The sequence below is a fragment of the Ruditapes philippinarum genome, unplaced genomic scaffold, assembly GCF_026571515.1.
Source record: "Ruditapes philippinarum isolate M1 unplaced genomic scaffold, ASM2657151v2 ctg2927_1_1_1_1, whole genome shotgun sequence".
Lineage (NCBI taxonomy): Eukaryota > Metazoa > Mollusca > Bivalvia > Venerida > Veneridae > Ruditapes > Ruditapes philippinarum.
Genome location: NW_026866518.1, coordinates 417733 through 442385, shown reverse-complemented (window position 1 = coordinate 442385; position 24653 = coordinate 417733). Strand labels below are relative to the sequence as shown.

Sequence of the window (24653 nt, the reverse complement as noted above, 5' to 3'; positions counted from 1 at the left end):
GATATCTAACGGCTGAAATATATTATTTAAATACGTAATACTCGTTTGTCAGCGAACAAGGGTACCTGTATGTTTGTTTACACCGTTACATTTCAATAAAATTATAGGATTTTAATTCGTAAAAAGATCGTTTACAATAGTTGTGTTTATAAGTGTCATATTCTAATTATAACAGTTCAATATTGCGTTATAATTTAGGTCGGCCTTTGTTGCTAAGAATATTAGGTGTTTGCTTGTGTTCGGATATGTACTAGAAATCGGATATTGTGTACCCCAGCTCGTGGCGTCGTGCATTGATTTGGAAGTTTTACTCCATTTTAAAGACAGGTGAATAGTTCATGTATGTGCTCTTTGATATTCTTTAACTTTTCTACTCTAACATTGTGTATGTTCATATCCTTTCATACATAAAACATGATTTTCTTACTGACATTGTCCTAATTATTTCAATACTTGAGCAATTTATTATATAAAATAGTTATCCTCATTTGTATAATAAGATTTAAGTTGGATTTGACTTGGATTTATATCTACATGTATATAAATGCTGAGCAAAATCCTAAATTAATGTAGCAATGAATGTTATGAAAATAATAATAAACAATAGAATCTAATTTATAATGTATCTCATGAAAGTAAAATTGCTTCTGTCCATCCTGGAAATGGTTTCATTAAAAACAAGCATACAGTACGGTAAATTTTACAGAGTTTGTGCTGTAAATAAATTGAGTATTTATGAAATGATAAACTTAAGGCCATATTATTGGACTTTGTGAAGATAAAAAAATGTTTGTAAAATTCATTAACGTTTTAAACAAATACGAAAAAAATAAATAAAAAATTTAATGACCATTGTTTAATGAATTTTAGTTAGTATGATACTCTTTCAATCATAATGTTTGTTCCAAGCATTGGTCACGCTGTGCGATGATCCGACCACTCTGTACATATGAAAAATATGTTAATTGCAACTAACATGGAAGAACTATGAATTCAGCGGATGATTATGTTAAATTTGGGACATTATGTGATATTTTATCAATAATAAAATTATAAAAAAGAAATGCAAGGTTGAGTGATGTAAATGTATTATTGTGCAATTGGATTTCTTTCTGACAAGCATTGATATTCAAACAATGTCACAAACTGTCAATATCTTCCAGGTGCTATCTAGAGAAGTCCAGCATGGCTGTCTAATGCATAAAAGTTACAACTACCTGTGTGACTTGGCTATCAGCTGATAAAAAATATAGAAAGACTGACATTTAAGAAAAAATCTAGATAAAAAAACAGTGAAAAAATGGGAGGATCAGCCAGTCATGCCATTTCCCCATTGCCAGTTGGCAAGAATATTATTATCACAGGGGGAAATACAGGTAAATATATATATAAAGTTGTCCTATAATCATCTTGTAATAATTATATGTATTGCCAAAAGGCAAGCCTTAAAATTATCTTTGTTTTGCATCCCATGACTCATCATTTTGCCTCCTGTGACCTATGCCAGTTTGGGTATGGTACATTTGTTGATCAATGAAATTTTTTTTTATCCAAAATATTTTTTTTTTACCTATCAAAATTATATGGAGTTCAAAACAAGTTTTAAATGTTTAGCATCTGTTTAAAGATTATACAACCATATTTCAGTTTTATAAAGATGTGATTCTCATTGACAATCTCTGCTTCAATGTTAAGTAAAAATATATATATATATTTTTGGTAGCAGTGAGTATGCAGTGGGGGGGGGGGGAAACAAACAATATTTCAGTTTAGGCCTAAGACAGAGAACATATTTATATCATGTCATTTCACAGCTAAGTAAAATTTGTGAATCCTCTTTAATTGGGTTCAAGTTTTCAAAGGGATACTTTCCAAGTTTTGCCAGGAAGGTAGATGTATATATTAATACCTCTCTGCTTTTGCCAAATTGGATGTGATTTATTTGTAAATACTTCCTTTTGTAGCTGGGTGAAGTGACTAAATGAAATACATGTTTTACCAAAAATATGGTTATCTATGAATTGTGATAATAATAGGCCACTTTCCCATATCAAAGTCCCAGAATTTATGTTACAACAGTATTTTTTATTCCCTTTTTAAAAATAAATATATTATAATAGTTAGTTTTACACTAATTTGAAAACTTGCATGACAAAAAAAAAATCAAACAAAAACAAGCTAAACATACCTTATTTTGATATTCACTAACAGTTATAACAATAATTGTTTAGATACATGTAAATAGGCCCCCTCCCCCAACCCCATCCAATATTGTTTAAATGATATTAAAGAGTCTATAAAAGAGATGTTTTTTTAGGAGGTGTATTTGGAAAATGTGGTGTATTTGATTTATTGCAAAGTGAGTGCTAAAAAAGTAATAAAATTTAGCCTTGAACTTACATTATATAATTTAGGTAACATATGACTCATTGGCACTAATTATTAATTAATAGATAAATGTGAGAGTAATGAATGTGCTATATAAATGTAAGAATATGCTTCAAACCAGCTACAAGAGTGTCTGATAATGAAAACAGTTTGATGTACATTCTTTTCTGTTTCCATGCATTGTATCAATCACATGGTCTAATATTAATTAGATTAAGAATTTTATCTTCAATGTGTTTGTTTTGAAGGATGTCAGGATTTTTAGTTTGAATTCTGTTGGTATATTTTAATCTTGATATACCCAGGGCCCTATAAATTCAGCTTCTAGGGAATTACAATAGGGGAAGGGACCCTTGGGTAGGGAAGATCCATGTCCTTTAGAAGAACAAGGTGAATAACAATACTCTTGATGTCAAGTACTATATATTTTATTTAGCAAGAAGCAAATTTTAAAAGTATATATTGTTAAAGGTCTCTATTGTTTATTGTTTAAAGGGTTTCCCTGCTATTGGCAGCTTAACTAAATTCGAAAATTGAGGGGATTTTAAGAAAAGAAAAAAAGGGCAAAAATTTATGCTTCATTGTATATGCAACAGTATCAAACATTTTTTTCTCAGTCAATGTCAGATAATAGGTGGAAAGAAATAAAAAAAGGCATAAACAATGTCTTCATGGAACTGTCTTTTTTTTCTTAAAAAAAAAAAACACAGACAGGAAGACAGCTGTGAATTTGATCAAGATAATCAAATTTGTTTGACGGTTTGTATTAACATATAATATGTAGCAGTAGCCACAACAATGTTATTGCTTCAGACATTCTGTTGTTGTTGTTGTAACTCTGGTCAAGTTTTTGTTGTTCATTAGGAGAATGGCTGCATGATATTACTGGGACAAGTGCCAAATTGGCATCTCTTGTTCGTACTTACCTGTAGCAGCTACAAGTTTTGTCATTGGTTTGTCTGTTATATAGAATTATTAATTCCGAAAACTCATGTAAATCAATGACCTTTCCCAATGTTAAAACCAGAACTGAATAATTTATTTTCTCACTTTCAGTTTTATCATATTCAAAGCTATTAAAGCATGAATTCTGAAGAATATTCTGTCCCATATTTATAAGTTAAGGGGTAGATGTAATATAGGGTATGGAGGTAGGTGGGGGAAAAGATATTAGAGAACAATAAGTATTATTACAATACTAGTAAAAGTTTTGAAGTACATATATAGTAAAACTTGAGATGCTAATGTATTAAATAGTTATGACCAATTCAATGGGTTTTTTTTTCTCTCACTAAATTGGGAAGAAATTTGATTTTTGGGGGGAAACTATCACTAAAATTGCTAATTTGGAAAATAAAAGTTCAGAGCTAAGTTCAGGTTTTTGGGAAAACTGGATGATTTTAAAGTAAATTTCTATTTTGAAGAGGCCTTTCATAGGCCTCTGTTATATAAGGTGAAAAATAACTTCAATTTATTTTTGTTAAGCAATTAATTAAGAATGATGATGGTAATTCCTTGGAGACTTGAACCCAATTGTACATCAATATGTTTACTAATTAATTGAATTGACCTTTCAGAATACATTTTGAACTTGTTTTATTATTTGACAAGAAGAAGTATAACTGTAAAGTATTCAAATATTGAGATCTGTAAGAGGTTTTATAACAGATGTGCTAAAGTAAGCAAAATATTATGATTGAGACAATTAGATAATTGATTATGTCGGTTAAAACTTTACCATTAAGTCCTTCAGGTCATTGATTAAATGCAACTAGGATTATGTGATCAATAGATCATAAACAGGAATGGTTTAATCTTTAATCTTAATATGACATTGACTGAAATATAAATAGAGAACAATTGTATGTAAGAAAAATATTTCTGTTTGAAAATCTACACTTTTTACATTCTGAACTTTGATATTATTGAAAGTATTATAAAAAAAACACACACACAGAGGTTAAAAATTATTTTTGTAAAGTCAAGAATGGTTTATTTTTAAAAGTAATTTTTAAGTGTTAGTGTCAGTAAATAGGTGAGAATTTAATAAGGACATAATGTATACTCTGCTGGTCTTGACAAGAAAATTGCCTTTAAAGGCTTCTGTTTAATATATAAGTAGAATTAATTTTTTATGCCCCCGCCATGTAATGGCCGGGGCATATAGTGTTACCCTGTTCCGTCCTTCCGTCATTCCGTCCTTCCGTCATTCCGTCATCATCAGTTTCCGTGCATTATCTTAGTAACGGTTGCACATATTCAACTCAAATTTGACATATGGATATGTCATTAGAAAATACAGGTCAAGTTCGAATTTGGTCATGGTTCGATGATTTTTGGCAGAGTTATGCCCCTTTTACTTTGAAAATAATATGAAATTTTCAGTTTCCGTTCATTATCTCCCCAACGGTACAACACATTCAACTCAAATTTGACATATGGATATGTCATTAGAAAATACAGGTCAAGTTCGAATTTGGTCATGGTTCGATGATTTTTGGCAGAGTTATGTCCCTTTTACTTTGAAAATAATATGAAATTTTCAGTTTCCGTTCATTATCTCCCCAACGGTACAACACATTCAACTCAAATTTGACATATGGATATGTCATTAGAAAATACAGGTCAAGTTCGAATTTGGTCATGGTTCAACGATTTTTGGCAGTGTTATGCCCCTTTTACTTTGAAAATAATATGAAATTTTCAGTTTCCGTTCATTATCTCCCCAACGGTACAACACATTCAACTCAAATTTAAAATATGGATATGTCATGAGAAAATACAGGTCAAGTTCAAATTTGGTCATGGTTCGATGATTTTTGGCAGAGTTATGCCCCTTTTACTTTGAAAATAATATGAAATTTTCAGTTTCCGTTCATTATCTCCCCAACGGTACAACACATTCAACTCAAATTTGACATATGGATATGTCATGAGAAAATACAGGTCAAGTTTGAATTTGGTCATGGTTCGATGATTTTTGGCAGAGTTATGCTCCTTTTACTTTGAAAATAATATGAAATTTTCAGTTTCTGTTTACAGTACAACACATTCAACTCAAATTTGACATATGGATATTTTTTTGGAATGCCCAGGTCAAGTTCGAATTTGGTCATGGTTCAATAATTTTTGGCAGAGTTATGCCCTTTTCACTTTGAAAATAATATGAAATTTACAGTTTCTGTTCATTATCTACCCAACAGTGTTACATATTCAACTCAAATTTGACATATGGATATGTCAAAGGAATGGGCAAGTCAAGTTGGAATTTGGTCATGGTTCGATGATTTTTTGGCAGAGTTATGTCCCTTTCACTTTGAAAATATAAATATAGATACATTATAGGAATAGGCAGTTTAAGTTTGAATTTGGTCACGGTTCAATGATTTTGGACAAACTTATCTTTCTTGAATATTGGAAAAATTTTGAACTTTCAGTTTCAGCACTCATACTTTTGTGGAAATGTATGTAGCCATTATTTTGGCTACAAATATGAAATATGCTATTTTCAAAAGGTTAAGACTGAATAATTTCAGTGCCTTGAACATTGAATGAAAATGGTTTGTGTTAACATTGAAAAGTTTTAAGGGCTTTGAATTTAAAATGAAAACAATAATTTGTGCAAACAAATTTGGAACTAAATATTATAACATCTGAAATTTTGGCTGCATGCGGGGGCATCCGTGGCATGATGACACATTTCTAGTTCTCATATATATTTTTTCTGTATCATAGGCCTTTCAGTATATTGCCACTATAGTACTGAAATAGGGTAAACATGTGTTATAATATTATACATTAAAAGAATAAGTCATGCAATTCATATATCTTGTGCTTGTATCTTTCCCAGGTTGTATCTAATTGACATTTCTTAATTGACTGCATATTAATTGTTATTGTGTTATTCTGGTAAATGGTTTTGGTTATGATTTTGTTATTGTAAATAGCTTTGGTTATGAGATTTATCATGTAACATATTGAGAATATTAATAAGGGGGTATATTGGTCTTGTCATAGATTTGTCCACCTCTCAAGCCAGGGATCATTATGTTTGAGTCCTATTTGTATCACAGCAATATTTTAGCAAACCAGACAGGTACAAGTTAGATCTTGGAAGTTTGTGCTTCAAGTTGTATGGATTTCGTCCACAATCAAGTTGAAGTAAATTAAGATATGCTGAGACTGAAATGTTTTCTTAGCGAAAAATCCTTTTAGTTGTTAAGTTTTACACTTTAAATTAACTGATTTTTGGTTAGTTCTATGTATTTTAGTATGTTTTGGTAGCTTTTTAGTTTGTCTATTTGGAGAATAGTAAGGCTTCCTACTTGTCAACACTTAAAAGTTTGTTTTTTTATTTGTACCAGGACTTTATATCACATTAATCCTTGTCACACTAAATATCTTAAATGGACTTGTCTGTCTTTCAATCTGGACATAACCATTCATTACTTCTAAGGGAAAATTTCAATATATGTACTGGTATTGATGGAGAGAGAACAGTGCGGACCATGATCAGATGGTGCAAATCTTGGTTTGCTCTGGTTGCATGGGTAGTTTAGTTGCTGACAATAAGTACTGAAGATACATGTATTCAAATAAATCTTCATACATTGTATATTAATAATGTTATGATTATACATGTAAGTCACTAAGCAAGACACATAACTCTAGCAATGATCTTTACCTAATTACAGGTACTCCCCTTATAAATTTAGAATATTTCTGCATGCAAGTTTTATCTCCAAAATTGCTAAACGAATTTGTTTAAAATACATGTATATCACACATGTCTGTGCTCATGTTACATAACTCTAGCATTGATTTCCCTGAGTTATTCCCCTTTGTGAATTATATACCTTTGTTTTATTCACTGTCCATTTGACAGCGTTTTGATATTTTTTGGTTTTAATTGAATTTCAGGTATTGGGTACGAAACAGCCAAGAATATTGCAATGATGGGTGGGAATGTAATACTAGCTGTGAGGACAGAGGAAAGGGGGAAATCTGTAAGTTATTTTATATTGACATGTCTACAAAGGTCATAGTATATAAGCTCAATTTGTAGGTACCGGTAAGTTTTTTGCTGCTTCTTATAGTAGCTCCACTTTATATCAGCCATCAGCTTGGTGTTTTATGTACTGCATCAATTTAGCTGCCTTTTATGTGATCTTGAATAAATTATCAACAAGGCTATTGTTTTGTATTGATTTTAGAAAATAAGTTCAACATTTTCTGTGAAATTGAAAATACAGTATTGCGAAGAAACAATTATCTAGAAGTACATAATTATATTCTTATGAAAAAATCTATGTATTTCTTGTTAGTTATAGCTTTTTATCAATTTCAAGGCTATGTATAGTTGGTTGTTATTTGAATTGTTCATATAATATTAGAATTGTTCTATTAACCCTTAAACTGCTGGAAAAAGAAAGTGATTAGCCTCTGCCACCAAGATATAGCTAGGTCACACTGCAAACACAGGTTCTATACTGTTTGTAGCTCAATTTTTGTTTTTTTTTTTAAATTGAAAACTTTTAACATTTAAACAGTCTGTTCCAAATTCAAAGCTGGGTAAATCCAGCTGGTTAAAGGTAAGAACTATACTGATGAAGGTATTCACAGGTGCCACACAGGTGTGCATAATGTGAAACAACTGACCTTAGCTAAGCTGGATACTTAGTTACTAATCTTCCTCACATTGATAGAACCAACAGGAAGTAGTTTTGTTAATGAGTAAGAATACACAGTAAACATTAGTTAATGGCTGCATACTGTGCATAGATTATCTTAAGCATACAGCTTTCCCTTCTTTATTAACATTCCATTATATCAGAAACACATTCTTCATCAGAAACACATTCTTCATCAGTATATAACTTAATAGATAATTGAAATAAACCAATCAAAGAAACTTTTTGTGAAAAGAGCTTAATGACAAAAAGAATTTCTTTATGGACACTGACTTCCATTCAGACTGGGGAACAAGCAACAAACTACCAACAAGATAAGCAGTCTTATATTGAGTTCAAATTGACAGCTGTTTGATCAATAAGCGTAATAATTTTAATTCATTTATCTATGCTGTTATTTTAAAGAATTTTCATAGTTAAATTTTCATAAAATCATGGTAAGACCATTTAAACACGAAAGGACTGTTAAAATGTCAAGCTGGTTGGCTTATTTTTCTCTAATTTACACTGATTACTACTGACACTATAATACCCTTGTCATAATTATCAGTAATACACATTATAGAGGAGGGTGTGTCTGCTTTGACAAATTATAACAATATTATAATAATAATTATCATGACCAGATAGTCTAAGATTCAAATGAAAACATAAAAATTGTTCAAATTAGTAAACATTGTTGTTGGTGGTACCTACCATAGTGTATAGCACTTATTATTATTATCTACAGAAAGTTGCAATAAAAGCTTGTTTGTCGCTGATATGAAATTATTTGTCTTACATGTCGTAAAATGAAGGCAAAGTTAATTTATATAAGGATACTTTATACAAGTTTGCTTCTTTGAAAAGAAGCATGCGAGAGGTCTTTTTGCAGCTGTTGAAGATTTGTTTAATTCGAAATTATTTGGAAATATTTTTATGTGAAAGGCACAATGAATGGTTTTAAATTACAATTATGTAACAAAATAGAATTTATTATTTATATTGAAAATAGTATCATAATGAAATTTTGTTTTACACTTCATTTTTGTGAAAGATTTGCCAGAGAAATGGACTTTTTTCTTTGCGCATTGGGGATACTTCTTTTACAAAGTGGGGATACTTCTTCTACAAAGGGAACAATTTATGTTATGTCATCAAACTAAATTTAAAATAAATGATGTATATATTAAAAGTAGTATCAAAATTAAAGTTTCTTGTAAAATTCAATAAGCAAATTTTCGGTAAATAAATTTTGGTAAGTATATGGAAACATTTCCTCTACATTTTCCAAAACGGGCATAAAGTATGTTAATCAAACACTTTTAAGTCTCAGATTTACATAAAGAAAATGTGCGTTGATTGGATTGGAATAAACAGTATATAAAGCTGCATGCCTCCAACCACAATATTTGTGTTGAAGAAAATCAAACTTGAGTAGAATTTGTGCCATTTGCGCCAAAAAATCGTTGCGCAATTTAGTCATATCGGTTCAAAAGTTAAAGGAGCAGCAAAATTTTGGTACACGGTTCACTCGGTCATATAATAGTGCATGGTGATATTGTAGCTATAATATTCAGTTACTATTTATTAGTCGCCGGTAGAAACCGGCGACTATATTTGTAACAGTTTAATATTATACCTATGGTAGGAGCAGGCATTAAAATCTGGAAATAAAAGCACAACAATTACTGAACAATTAAAGACTACAATTGTTTTCAGTAATCTCAAAAATTCAAACATACAATAATCTTGCTCAATGAAATGAAATATTCAAATATTGACATCGTAAAAAGCAACATTACAATTTTTATAAATTGAATTAATGACGTATCCCTATGGATAAGTCATTGAATTTAGGGATGTTTTTCCTTTTTTTCAAAGTGTCAAGTGTTGCTATTTTATGATAAATAAATCATGCATGATATTTGAAATGACACTTTTTAAATTATCTGGTTGTTTTTACGTTATGAGACCTATTCTATTCTTTTTTATCTTATTTATCATAGACAGCTTCTCCCAGAATCACGTGACTACACGTTGTATGTTACCGTTATAAAATCTATTAATAGTAACCAATGGCTACAGGTAACCTGTGAATGGTTTGCAGCTGATAAAAGTGCAAATCAAAGTAACCCTGTACGTCAATGCCCCAGAGTGGGTTATGTACAGTATTGGAAGAAGAAGAAGAATTTTGTGTATGACAGGAGGGGCCCGGAATCGTATTGGATATATACACAGAGAAAACTAATAAACTATCTTTGTGTTGATAGTTTATCGCACTGGAAGGCAATTAAACGTTAACTATATAGTAACGATCAGCTAAATAATATATTTTTTCGATAGTGCATAAGAATATTTTTTTAATGCAGACACCACTTTTATAGTGGAATTGCATTGTTTTATGCAATAATTAAGCATATATATTTTCATAGTCACTTTGCAAATATTCGATGATCAGTAATAATTTGTTGGTAATTATGGGATTCAGTATGGTACAACGGTATATGTATGAAGTAGAATTACAAGTAGAATTATAATCATATCACTTGCTTTACAAGCCTCGATGACAAGGTGTTAGATTTTAAGTTAGTTTCAAATTGAAGACTGTAGGTTCGATAAAGTGATTTTTTTATGTTTTCTTTTATAATACTTTTTGTATTTTGCAAAACTTGACCATTTCTCAAAATTATGAAATAAAAAAGTGCTATAAATAAAACACACGATTAAACATTATTCATAATAAGTTATGTAAGCTAACGAAACAGATCCCGAAAATTATTGAGTCTCGGGTAAATATTGCCAAACAGTACTTCCTTATTTAATAATGATAACAGTTTCTTCACAAAATTGCTCAGCAAGTTTGCTTCAAATATGATGTTTTATTATAACATAACATGAATCTATTGCATAAAACTCTTTTACAAAGTTTATAGCAAGAAAGATATAATTGTGGCAAGTACGTGAAAACGTGTTTCTGAATAAACATTACTCAACTTATTGTTCTTCTTTTCTTTATACTCGAACAATTAAACTGATATTTTCTTTTATTTATTATGATAATGCAATCATATTTCTATCCGGCGACTTGATGCTTTAGCATCAAAATCTCTACTTGTCAGAACATGAAATAGTAAAACGCTATTCAGAAAACAATACGGTAATCGATTTATACAGTTTAAAAGATTAAAACGGAATGAAACATCCACAGAGCGCTAAGTAACGTAAATTATATTTTCCGATTTTTCTTTGTACCGATTTGTTCACTTCGATGTTAATTTTTCGTTTAAGTTAAGTCGTATTTTGAAGGGGAGCATGCGCATAACAATTTTTGTAGACTGCTCCCAATGATTTTACGATTTAAATGAAACTCATTCACTACAATCAGATACGCATAAATGGATGTCGCCAGCAATCAGTCTGAACACTGTGGAGAGGTCTGATGACCTCTCCAATAAGGACAAGTAGAGATTTTGATGCTAAAGCATCAAGTCGCCGGAAAGAAAAAGACTGTATTATCATAAATATAATAAAATATCAGTTCAAGTATAAAGAAAAGAGGAACAACATGTTGTGTAATTGTTTATTCACAATAAAACATCATATGTAAAGCAAACTTGCTTAGCAATATTTTCAAGGAACTGCTATGATTATTAAATAAGCAAGTATTGTCTGGCAATATTGACCTGAGACTCATTAATTTCCGGGAGGTGTTTCGTTAGTTTATGTAACTTATTATGATTTATGCTAAAGATTTTATTGATAGTATAGATCTCGATATTAAATCAATTAATATTGCTCGATGGCGTACAGGCGGTAAGTAGGACGAAGTTGTGACCTATTAGGTCAAGTTCGAATCTTTGAAAATCCCTTTTGCAGTTTTCATAAAACTATCTTTTTTATTATTTCTGTTAACTATATGAAACATAAGTTGATAAATCGTGTTTCATTTCTAGCATTTTTTTATTTCTTTATTTTGATTAATTTTGTAATGCGAGTGATATTCTCGTAATTCTACTTGTAATTCTATCTTATACATATACCGTTCTACCAGACATCGAAATCCGTTTTGTATAGTTCAGAATCCGATACACCAAATAATCAACGGCCATATAATATTTGAAAATATATATGTTTTAATTATTGCATGAAACAATGCGATACTAGTCATACTACCGTAAAAGTGGTATCTGCGTATTTCTTTTTGCGCTATCAAAAAATGAATTATTTAGTTGAAATCAATATTCTTGTCATTACATACGATATAGTAAACGTTTACTTGCCTTTCAGTTCGATAAAATATTAACAAAAAGATATTTTATTAGTTTTCTTTATTATGTATCTAATTCATCCGTCATACCGTTTTGGTAACCTGCGCGACGGAAATCGACGGAATATAACAGAACAGAACAGAACAGAAAATTTATTCAGTCTTATGCATATACAGCACATCGACATCAACCAATATATAAATACATTTGTGACAACAATGACATAGTTAAAACACATAATTATATACAAGTTACATAAATAAAGAGAGTGTTTCTAAAGTTTAGATATCACATAAATCGATTAACAAAAAATGTTACTGATAATAAATTACTCTTTCCGGATATTAGTAAATGCAATACATGTGTAGTATAACGAAAACGACGATTACCACTATTTCAATAAATGTGCCTCTTTCGCATAAATCTATTTTGTGATGTTCAACCTAAACTAAACTATTGAACGTTGACAGAAACGTTTAACCCTTTACCAAGAAAAAATAAAAAGGTTTTGAAAACTTATTTAATTCTTTGATGTGCAAATTATGAGTACATTGTATACAGACCTTTCTAATACTATAAAATATGAAACTGATTAATGAAAGATAACTTTGTAATTATTTATACATTACATCTAACCAACTAATCACAAGTAACTTGTATATCTTATCAGCAATCTGTTACTATTAATAGATTCTATAACACTAACATACAATGTGTAGTCACGTGATTCTTACAATAGAACAGGGAGAATCTGTTTATAATTAGACAAAATTATGAAATATAACAGGTCTCATAAGATGTAAACAACCAAATAATTTAAATGTGTCGTTTCAAATATCATTCATGATTTATCAATCATAAAATAGCAACGCTTGACACTTAGAAAAAAAGTAAAAGTTACAAATATAGTCGCCGGTTTCTACCGGCGACTAATAAAGCAATTTGTACATAAGTCAAATTACTGAAATCATTATTGCTTAAATTGCTGCCAAAAAGCAACAAAAGCAAAAGATGGTTCAGGAAATTGGCCAAGGAGTAATATTTTGGGTGCTTTTGAGAAATGAAAATAAAAACAATTCTTGGTCATAATGGGCCTTTAAGATTGAAATTTTTAGCACCTTATTCTGAAGGCATTAGGCTTTAAAAAAGTGATGGGGAATTAATTCAGGCAGCTTATAGTTTCCCACTTGTGTCTGTAATTAAGGACAGAGATAGTGTATGGTTTCACTTAGTTATAATATAAAGTTGGGAGGTCATTATTTAGATTAATGAATATGATTAATATACTTGTACATGTTCTACTATTACTATAGACTTTTTTCTAAGTGTAAAATGATTAAATTGATTTCTTAAGCACAGCGTTAATTGAGTTTTTCTTTTATTATCAGTAACAATTGAAATAAAGTAAGAAATTATTTTTTTGCTTTTATTACTTATCATTTTATACAATTTGCTCTGCTTGTTATAGATTTAGACAAAAAAGAAGAAATTAAATGATTTTTTTTAGAATATCCATCAGGGCAGTTTTGTTTTGATTTTTCTGTTAATTTCCTGATAATTTAATCCATACTGTACCAGACAAGTTATTGGTATTTTCATATAAACACAAAACAATTATTTGTCTTCCTGTACAAGCTCTTGCCACTGCAAATAAAATAGATTGCATGATGGGCTCCGGGAACAAAGTTTTACAATGGGAAAAGAAAAAAAATATGCAGTTCATGGACATGTATATAGATTGAAAACAAGATATTATTGTAAAATAGGTCAATTTTCATTGGACCATTAAATTAAAGCAGTGTGAACAAAGCATGTGCATTTAATTTGAGAACCAGTTATGTTTTATTTGTTTATTCAATCAATATGCAAACATCAAAGCATAGATTATGTTATGTTTACATTATAATTTTAATAGTGTTAAATTGGTAAAAATAAGTTTTTTTTATTTGAAAAAGGAAACACAGGTTCTTTGTTGTCAGGAGGTCTGTTAATATAGGTACTTTCACACTTAAATGGCATAAAATGCCCATTTTGTGAAGGATGAGGGACATTATTTGAATAAAGCCAGAGGCCGAGCATAAATAATATCATGAGTAAGATAGCTGGATTCAAACAATATTTTAGTATTTAATCAAATTGAAAAATGAACAAACCAGGGTTATTTTGTTGTTATTCTTTCTAAATTGTTCAAGAGGCAATAGCCTGGGTTGCATGTGTACAAGTATATTGAACCTTTCTCTGTTATTATCATATGATAAGGTTCAATAATGTATTTTCCTTCAATAAAACAATATTTACATTCCAATTCAGATCTTGTTTCCATTATAAGTCATTAATATTTCAAATATATTGTGTATGATCAAATTGTTATCAATAAATGCATAATTTATGGTGACTGCCAGCATAAAATAGAAGAACTATGCTATTTAATTTTTATTGCTGCAATGATCAGGATGACCTGTACTTATAATTCCCTCTCATCTGTTGAAATTTAAACCAAAAAAGTATGTTGAACTTGCTGTTGTATGATTTTATAAGTTAAAAAAGTTGCCTCTGAGGAAAGCCCAAAGTCAAGAAAATAGAAAAGGTTCTTTTTCTATAAAAATGTGAAGCTAAATACTTTTAATCTGTTTTGTCTCTATCTTTATACTGCATATACATGTATCGGCACGCTGGAGGCAGGATTGAACCATGGGTCGCTAGATTGCCGAGCTAGTATGCTAACCACTAAAGCAGCCATTGCGTTTTCTTCTTGCTAATTGAGCTTATATATATTTCAGTTACTTTTAATATATGAAAATAAAATAAGCAGTGTCATAATATATCAAGTAATTTTCAAAAATGTAAATAGCAGACAGATAAGATGATAGATTTCTGAAGATTTTGTATATTCATTTGTCTAATTTGCAAATAATGCATACAATTTATGATGTTGGTATTCCAAAAATGTTGAAATAAAGGCCTGTTAATATTTTGTATATTTCAGGCAATAGCTAAGATGGAAGCAGAGTATGAGGAAAGAAAGAGTAAAGGTGACCTATATGGTATCTTAGAGAAAGAGAAGCTAGACGTTCAGTACCAAGTTTGTGATCTCACCTCACTGAAATCTGTCATGCAATTTATTGGATGGTTTAAATCAACAGGCCTTGTTTGTGACGTCCTTATATGTAATGCTTGTACATATTCTTTAAAGGAAGGTTAGTATAGTGAAAGAGAAAGAAAAGTCATATTAAGTATGAAGAATTTAATATAGTATTTTAAGTAATGCTGAGAAAATGTATGGCCATGTTCTGAGACTTATGCAACTCTATGTAAAGCAGATACATTGAACTATATTCTCATACTGAGGTCCAAATATTAATTGTTTAAATACTTTTAAATGATATTTGCAGGTATATGCCACAAGTTAAGGGCCGGATCACATGCATTTCCCAGTACTTTGATTTGACTTTGTATTGTTGGCTATTGAATTTGTACATTTTTAAATGAAAAAACTCCCATCTAAACAAATGAACCATTCCAAATTCAAAGCAGGCCAAGTTGTTAAAAGTTACATATACTATACATGTAGCTTTTAGACACTAATAGTCTTGTTAATTTTACAGTTAAAAGTCTTTGTATTTGAAATACTTTTAATGCAATGATGTATTTGTTTCTTTTGTTGTTTATGACAAAGATGAACATTTCCAAAAGTGTCAACCAGAGATGCAATGTTATTATAAGTAATTCAGGATACACCACATGGCAGACATTTTTAAAACATACATTAAGGCTCTAGTAACATGTTAAATATATAGGGTATGCAGACTATTAGCTTTTTTATTGTAAAAAATAATTTAGTTTTGGATAAAGAAGGAGTTATGAGGCTGATTGTTGTCAAGTTTTGAGTTTTGAAAAATATCTGAGAATAACAATCTATCTTTTCGCATATACATATGATACTGAATCAGTTTATTTTGTTATTTCAGCGTTTACGGATGATAAATGGGAGGCGACATATCAAGTAAACTATATTGCCCACTTCCTGTTGATATCCCACTTTCTTCCCCTCATATGTCAGGCAGGGAATGAATGTCGTATTGTCATAATTACGAGTGAGATACATCAGCATGCCGTGTTTGACGTGGAGTACGCTGCAAGCAGTAAAATGAAGGACTATAGTGGTTATGATGCATATGCTAATTGTAAATTATTTCAAGTAAGTTATAGGCCATGGTAGATGATGAAAGTTGCAAAAAAAATCTTTCATCATTAATGTAATGGTATGATTAGTTGTGCTTAATGTCACAGTAACACTGTTAAAAGATGTTTTCCCATAGTTCAGCATTAACCTGAAATAGGTACGTGTTATGTGTGTTTTGTGTGTTTTGAAATGAGTCTTTCTTATATTAAATAAAAAACTTCTTTATTATATTAAGTCAATAAACTTTTTGGTTTACAACACATAGGTGTGTTTCTCTATTTTACAGATAATGATGATGTACAGTTTAGACAAAATACTTGAACATCATCCTAAAGTTGACGTATTGTGTGTGGACCGAGGCAAATTAGACGCCCTCGCCTTCCCTAACGACCCTCATTCGGGCGAGGGGTTCAACTGTCATTTTTGTTGTCTTAAATGCTGTGGTAAGAAATTATATAAAATCTCTTTGTGGGTTTATTGCCATACTGTCTTTCTAATGTTATACTGCATAAGTATGAATTTCATGTAGAAATGACAGTTTTGCTTTAAACACACAATCTTATTGTATGTGCTTTGAATTTGTTTGTATGGGCTGTAAAGTTTGTGATATTTTTTTCTGGCTTTCTTTTTTGTTGGAAATGAATGGTTAATTTTGGGATGTTTTGTGCTTGTGTTACTTTTTTTATGAAAATCTATAAAGTTTACAAATTGAATCATTTAAAACTTTGAAGTTTTGAAAAATATCAACTAAAACAATAAAGTATGGTAACTTTAAAGAATAAATATTATTATGTAATGTGGTTCTTTAATAAAAGGTTAATACATGGAAGAGTAGGGCTGGAAAGTGATAATCGGCCCACAGTATGAATTATGGTCTGAGGGCTTCATTGTAAGGACATTATTCATTTCAGGGATGATTGTCACTCTGCAGCCCATCTATGATGTGTATTTATGTCTTAAATACTCCTGATAGATAGAATTAGTAGAATTAATTTTAATTACTTTGATATTTCTGTCATTGAAATCCCTGTTTTTTTTAAACTTCAATAAAACTGTATTCAAATTATGCTTAAGTTGTAATCATAAAATCAAGAGATTACTTATCAGTGCTTAAAACCTACTTTCACTTTACAGCAAGTTGTTATGATGACATAAAATGTGATGTCATTGCTACAGTTTTTGTACATGCTCGTGTTCAGCAGGCTTATTATGTTTATGATATTTGAGCCCGCGGCTACAAACTCGTAATCAGACATGTGATTCTCATAATCAGTTGAAGTCAAGAGGCAATTTTCTTACTATATATGATAACAAGTGTATTGAATAATGGGTAAAGCTTGTTCAATACGTTGTATTGTTTAAAGTATTTTGTATAAATATTGAAATGTAAATTCATATTTTCTTTTCATTAAAAATTGTTAAATGCAGGTGAACACAGAGAAAGGCACAGCTACAGGTTACAATGTTTAACATGATACCTATTTTGTACAAATTTCCATGTATAGATTCCTTTGATTTCTGAAATTAAAACCATAGAGTCTATAATCTGATGATTTTCTGTGAAAATGGAAAATGTTGAGAATTGAGGTGTAGAATTAGAACAACTTTCTTTCTGCACTTGAAATGCTTTATTAACCTTTGCCATGCTAAATGGACTTGCCCTACTTGGAATTTGGAACAGTCTGTTCTTAATATAGGGGATATTTTGATTTCAATAAATTTAAGTTAATCAGATGACAGTATAGATATAGGTCAGACTGTACAAATGTGTTGGCTGACCTAGCTTTATACTGGTTGGGTAGGGGTGCCTTCATGACTGCAAGCATTTAAAGACTTATAACTAGTTCTTTCTATGGCTGTTTGTTTAACATACAGCATGCTTTTATATTGAAGAGCTTGAAGTTGAATAAAAAAACAGATTATGTTATTATGAAGAAGTATTGAGTTGGTTGGAAAAGGAATAATGTTCATAGAAGTAAATGAAAATTTAATGGTTAAAATTTGAATTGTTTTAAATCTTTGACGTCATTACTTTTAATTGGGAGGTTTGCCTTAATTGTTTAGTGTCTGGATTCCTTTAGAATTTTTATTAAAGTTTAAAGCATTATATATTTAAAAGTAACAATGAGATGGGAACATCTGTTTTAGACATTTATACTTCAATAAAATGCAGCATTTAGTTGATTCACAGTTGTTGTTCAAGTGTGTTTGACATAATATATGATTGTGAAGAATTTTTATTTGCTAGTTGGTAAAAGTAAGTATGTGCATGTACATCATGATATAACATAGAAGGCTATACCATACCATGCTTCATAAGAAGTCTATACCATACTATGCTTCATACATGTATACATGTAATATAAATTAAAATTTGCTATTTTTAACTTTAGCCGCTATTAGAGGTAATATAAATGTAATTTGTGCAGTGTGTTTGAAAAAAAAAAGCTAGTTTGATATTAAATTTTTCTTGTTAATTCGTTTGCATTTATCTGCTTTGAAAATTTGTATTTTGCATTAAGAAGTATTTTAATTAACTAGATTTTATTTAAAAGCTGTATGTCTCCAGATGAGCCAAAATATTTCAAGAATAAAACCTGAGAAAAAAGATTTTAAGAAAAATAAAAAAATCAAGTAATGATTTAAACATCTTATGATAGATTAACAACCGTTTTTTGCAGTATTTTTGACTACAGTCTAACTTGCCAATGCGACCATGTATATTAAGTGACTTTTGTCCTTAGCGACCGTTGTAATTTCCCCCAATCATTAATTTTTCTCTTTATATCTATAATGTGTTAAGCGACTTTTGCTCAATGCAACCAGTCAGCATCAATCTGGAGGCATGCTTCTTTAATAGTTACAATATCCACTAGGAAAGAGTGAGTGGAAGTTGTGTTTTGTTTGTATCATATGTCTGTTTTTTTCTGTGATGATCATAATTATATTGAACCTTTATAAAACAATATTGAATGATATACCGGTAGTATTGATCATAAAGTGAATGGTTAGTGTTTCGATAACCTCTACACTGACATTTTTCTAGGACATTGACTTTTTGACTTAGGACATTGACCATTGAAGACTTTTGACTTATAATGCCTAGCTTTAAAAAAAAATGTGTTGATAAGAATGATATTACTAGTACTACAACAGTTCTAGAAGAAAATATGTATAAAATCACTATTATTTGGATATCAGTTAAAAAACAGCTGAAATCCTTAAAAATCAACTCAATTCAAAATAGTAAAAATATCTATAGATTTTATGGTCTGAACATAGTAAATAAAGGCATTAATTATCATATGCATGCAGGTAAGCTGTTAATTAATACAAAATAGATATGACATAGTGCATTTGTCCCTATTCATGGTTGTTAATAAATCAAGTACCTTTCTCTTAAATTTATTATCACCTATTTTTTTCTGGATTTAGATCGTTTTGTAAATTCTGAATTGTGACATTTTGCCTGAAAGTACCACATGATTGTAGTAATTGCGCCATTAGTTTATTTGTGGTGAAGTGAGTTAGTGAAAGTTGTACCAACCCACAGGTAAAAATGGCCCCATGGACATACACAGGTCTCCTTCTCCTTTTTGTGCCCCCACTTTAGGGGGGGGCATTTAGATTTTCCCTTGTCCGTCCATCCGCACTACCGAATAGGGATAAGGGGCCATCTTTTAGAGTTCATTCCGTAACAATAGAGTAAGGGGCCATTGGCCCTCTATTAAACAATAGAAAATAACAAAGAAATGGCCCCTTATTCCATTTTGGTCGGACTTCTGTCTGTCTGTCCATCCGTCTGTTCTCTTTTGTGTCGCACGTAACTCAAAAAGTATTTGACCTAGAGTCATAAAACTTAATAGGAATGCTGATCAGCATGTGCAGTTGTGCACCTGGGTATTTTCATGTGGATTTATTCAATATTTTTAGAGTAATTGCACTTGACTTAGTAAAAGTTTGCAATTTTCAAATTGTGTCGCACGTAACTCAAAAAAAAATTTGACCTAGAGTCATGAAACTTTACAGGAATGTTGATCAGCATGTGAAGTTGTGCACCTGGGTATTTTCGTGTGGATTTATATAGTATTTTTAGAGTTATTGCCCTTGACTTAGTAAAAATTTTCAATTTTTAACTTGTGTCGCACGTAACTCAAAAACAATTTGACCTAGAGTCATAAAACTTAACAGGAATGTTAATCAGCATGTGTAGTTGTGCACCTGGGTATTTTCATGTTGATTTATATAGTATTTTTAGAGTTATTGCCCTTGACAGAAGATTGACAGAACAGTGGCGTGTGGGGGCGCCCATGTCCTATGGACACATTTCTAGTTTGAAACAGCTGTAATTACTTATATATATATTCAAACAACATGGACATTTACACAGCTATTTTGCTTGTAGATTTATTATATACCAAAGTAGGCTATACTTTTTTAAGATTTTTCGGTATTTTACAAGAGAATGTTTTCAATTTGTCACATATTTTCATACATACGTTATATTCCGGCTTGATTACTTTCTAATATTTTTCCTTACTTTTCTATTGTTTTATTCATAGACAATACTTTATGAATATATGTGTTTAAACAATTTGTCTGTAGTATAAAAACTGCTTGTAATGTGGTTTTCTTTTGCTTGTATATTAACTGAAATTGATACAAATGCATATTCTATTTGTAGAAAATGCCGCTGAAATAATTGTAATACGTGATTTTTCTGATTTCAACTACTAATATTTCACACTGTTCACTCTTTTAAATAGCAATTCGGATTCCATCACATAATACAATACCAGATTTTATGTTAACATATTGTTGTAATTGTATGTTGTTCATTACAATTTTTAGGGAAACTGAAACAAGATGCCGATGGAGCTGAGACGACAGTATATGCTGCATTAGACCCCCATCTAGCTGGTCTAAGTAGGGGTTACTTCCTGCGACCTAGAGACAAGGCAAGATTTCCTAGCAGGGAAGCAAGGTCAGTAAAAATGTTTGATATTGAAATGCAGAAAAGAAGTGGCTGCGATTTTTGGTTTAACTAATATTTTCTGTCAGCTCTCTTATTTGCAATAAAATCTGCATAACTAATAATTGGAACTGTAATTGCACAACTTTTCCCTGTTTGTAATACAGTATTTGAGTACAGGAGATGTATTGCACTTCTTCAAAGTTCATTGGCTTAAAGGCTTATGCAAGGGTTGCATATAGACATGTAGCATGTGTTTTCTAGAGGTTTCATTCTTTTATTGATGTTTTCACTGTAATTCCAAAATTCCAAAAAAAGCCCTTTTGAAAGAAATATGCATTTCCATAAGAGCTGATAGCACATGCACAAAAAAATTGCTAAACGGTTAAAATGATAATATTTTGTTCCAGAACATTTTATTTAGTTTATGTACAATATTCATGTGTGTTGAATAACAAGTCATTTCTATTTTACTACTCTTGTGAATCAACCATAATGGATTATGGAAATAACATAATTATACCATTAACTTTTATAAAGTTTATGAAAACAGTTTGTTAGATTTAACTTTATACATAGTAACGGATGTTATTCTATGCCAGTTTGTTGACTTAATCCTTTATTTTGTAAAAAAACGACAACCGCAATTTGTTTTATTTTCTAGGAATAAGGACTACCAGGAGTATCTATGGAAACACACTATAGAGAACCTGAATGAGTATCTAGACGCCGACTGCCTCAAGATCCTGGCGGAACATTAGCATTATATGACCTCACACATACAGTTTACAGAGCTTATGTTTACCATAGCAATCTGGAGTGTTATATTATCATTCTCCTCATCTAATCAGTACTTACTACATTCTTAAAGTGCCTTCATTTAAGTGCTGTTTGTTAAATGTGCTTAATAGAAGGGTATTTAAACAGTTAATGACCTCTAGGATAAAGGTCATGGACAGTAGATTGTTGTTTTGTGAGAAATACAAGTTAACATTGATTATCATTTACATGTTACACATTTTTTACTAAAATCCCAAAAGTTATTAAGGTGTATTTATTTGTCGTGAGTTGCCTTTTCCTTTATTGATTAATTATAGATTGAATCCATTCTTAACTATAAATAGCCTGAAAATAAGAGTTCTGTCATTGGTCAATTTTATTATTTCCATCTCAATTATTAGCCAATCAGGAGTGCCAGTTACTAATTACCAGTAATTGTGCATACATATAATTTTTGACCATGTTCATATAAAATTGCATAACTTTTTGTCTCTTTGCACATGATATTATTTTTAATAAAAGTACAAGTCAAGGAAATTTTATGGACAGCTTGCTATAATAGTGGATTAGTCAGATTTTGTTTTACATAATCATGTCTGGTTATATGGCAGTAAATAAACAGTTGCTTGCAATATTTCAAAGCAACCATTTATATACGGCCATATAACCTGTTGAAAATCTATTGAACGACTATTATACTTGTTATTCAGTTTGGTTACATGTCTTTTTTCATGTAACAGTAAATAGTTAAATATGTTTAGAACGCAAGTTAGTAAGAAATGAATATTTAATGATTTGGCAATGATACAAATGTAACATAATTCATTTGTCATTATGTTTTATTGACCTTTGAACTCACTAGTGTCTCAGACAGGTTAATTTATCTTATGATAGATTTCAGTATGGAAGTTAAGTTTTCTATTGAAAATTTTTATAAATGAAAATTTGACTTTGTTTACAGTAAATTAATGAATTTTGTACAGCAATTACAGATTATACTTTGTTATATGTTGAAGTAGCTCAGTTGTTTGTAGACAATCATGTTTTATTGTTGTTATATTATTTATATACTTAATATATATTATACATGTACATATTCTAGTAGAAACTTTTGTAAACTACATGTGTGAATTGTTTGGTGGAAATATATCAGATTGGTGTACATTTTTGCATTTCATAGAATAATTTAAGATGGATTTTAACTTAACAATCCAAAGACCAACACAATAAGTGCATTTATACAGATCAGGAATAAAAATTACACATACAATAATATTAAAAGTTTCTGTGGTTCAATTATGCCCTGATAAGTTTAAAAAATGAAAGGAAAAATGATAATTGATATTTTACATCAAACTGGCATAAAATTGCCATAATTTTGTGTCACATCTGTGTTTTGTGTTTAGAGGCTTAAGTACATCCCTGTTATAACTTCATTTATGGTTATCTTTACCGTGCTGATTGAAAACTTATCCAGCTGGCAGCAATAGATTCCTCCCTTGCGACCAGTGCACATTAAGATCCACAGGCAAATCTATGCAGTCTTATAATGGTCTGTACTATTCGCAATTCGGTCGGTACTTATTTTGAAAATTTTCACCCAAAAAATGACTCAGAGTAAAATATAGCTGTCTATTGTGTAATAAAAAAAACAATAACATACAAGTGTGATAACTAAGCATATGAGGCTACTGGTCACTTATTTTACATATTTATGTGAAAGTTTCAGTGCATTCCTGCTCATATGAGAATCTCAGCACTAGATTCCAACGGGTTCTGTGAATATCAAAATTAAACATGCTAACAATACATCACAAATTATTGATCAAATAAAAAAAGAAATTCACAGCATTATAGTTTTATCACTTAAATTCAGATCAGTTTAATGCTATTTAATATAAAAAAGTCTTAAGAATTATCTGCCATTAAAAATACAAAACAAGTAATGACAGTGATGTAGAACACCCTCTTGTTTGTTTAAATGTATATACATGTACATCAATGTGTTTTTCTGCAGTATTATCTACTTTTGAGTTTTTACCTTTTACTGTTTATCTCACCAATGTGCATTTATTTAGTGATATTTTTATTTACCTGTGATTTAAATGCTCACTTTTTATCAACCTTTTATTCACCTGTGATACCTTTTACATATTTGATATTTTACCTTTTTTATACTTCTAAGTTTTATTTTATTTTTTATTTACTTCATTGTACATATTTATTCTTTGCTTTGAATAATTCAGATGTGACCTTGACCTTTAATTGACCTCGCCTGTCAAGGTCAAGTTATTGAAATTTGCATATTTTAAGGTTGTTTATAAGCTTAATCTGCTGAATTTATATAATGGATTTGCCCAGCTTTGAATTTGGAACAGTCCATTCAAAGC

The 24653-nt window shown here is 30.3% G+C and overlaps 1 protein-coding gene across 4 annotated transcripts; it reads left to right on the top strand.

The window, feature by feature from the left end:
* The first annotated feature begins 1 nt into the window (after window position 1).
* On the top strand, window positions 2-23386 carry LOC132732731 (WW domain-containing oxidoreductase-like). 4 transcript variants are annotated; one of them, XM_060719213.1, is made up of 9 exons: window positions 2-327; window positions 1164-1376; window positions 7309-7394; window positions 15315-15525; window positions 16297-16526; window positions 16798-16954; window positions 18905-18916; window positions 21363-21495; window positions 22148-23386. In XM_060719213.1, the coding sequence occupies exons 2-9, from the start codon at window positions 1301-1303 to the stop codon at window positions 22242-22244; spliced, it is 1002 nt and encodes a 333-aa protein (XP_060575196.1). In that variant the 5' UTR covers window positions 2-327; window positions 1164-1300; the 3' UTR covers window positions 22245-23386. The 4 variants fall into 4 exon arrangements, with proteins under 4 accessions (XP_060575196.1, XP_060575195.1, XP_060575199.1 ...); XM_060719212.1 differs by having other exon boundaries at window positions 2-340; XM_060719214.1 differs by lacking the exon at window positions 18905-18916 and having other exon boundaries at window positions 6-340.
* Window positions 23387-24653: the final 1267 nt, after the last annotated feature.

Bases quoted from the DNA above. Each gene is read 5' to 3' on its own strand.
- LOC132732731 (XM_060719213.1), top strand. From the start codon at position 1,301: ATGGGAGGATCAGCCAGTCATGCCATTTCCCCATTGCCAGTTGGCAAG. The intron at 1,377-7,308 runs GTAAATATATAT...ATTGAATTTCAG, and splicing joins TATCACAGGGGGAAATACAG to GTATTGGGTACGAAACAGCC. The intron at 15,526-16,296 runs GTTAGTATAGTG...TTGTTATTTCAG, and splicing joins TACATATTCTTTAAAGGAAG to CGTTTACGGATGATAAATGG.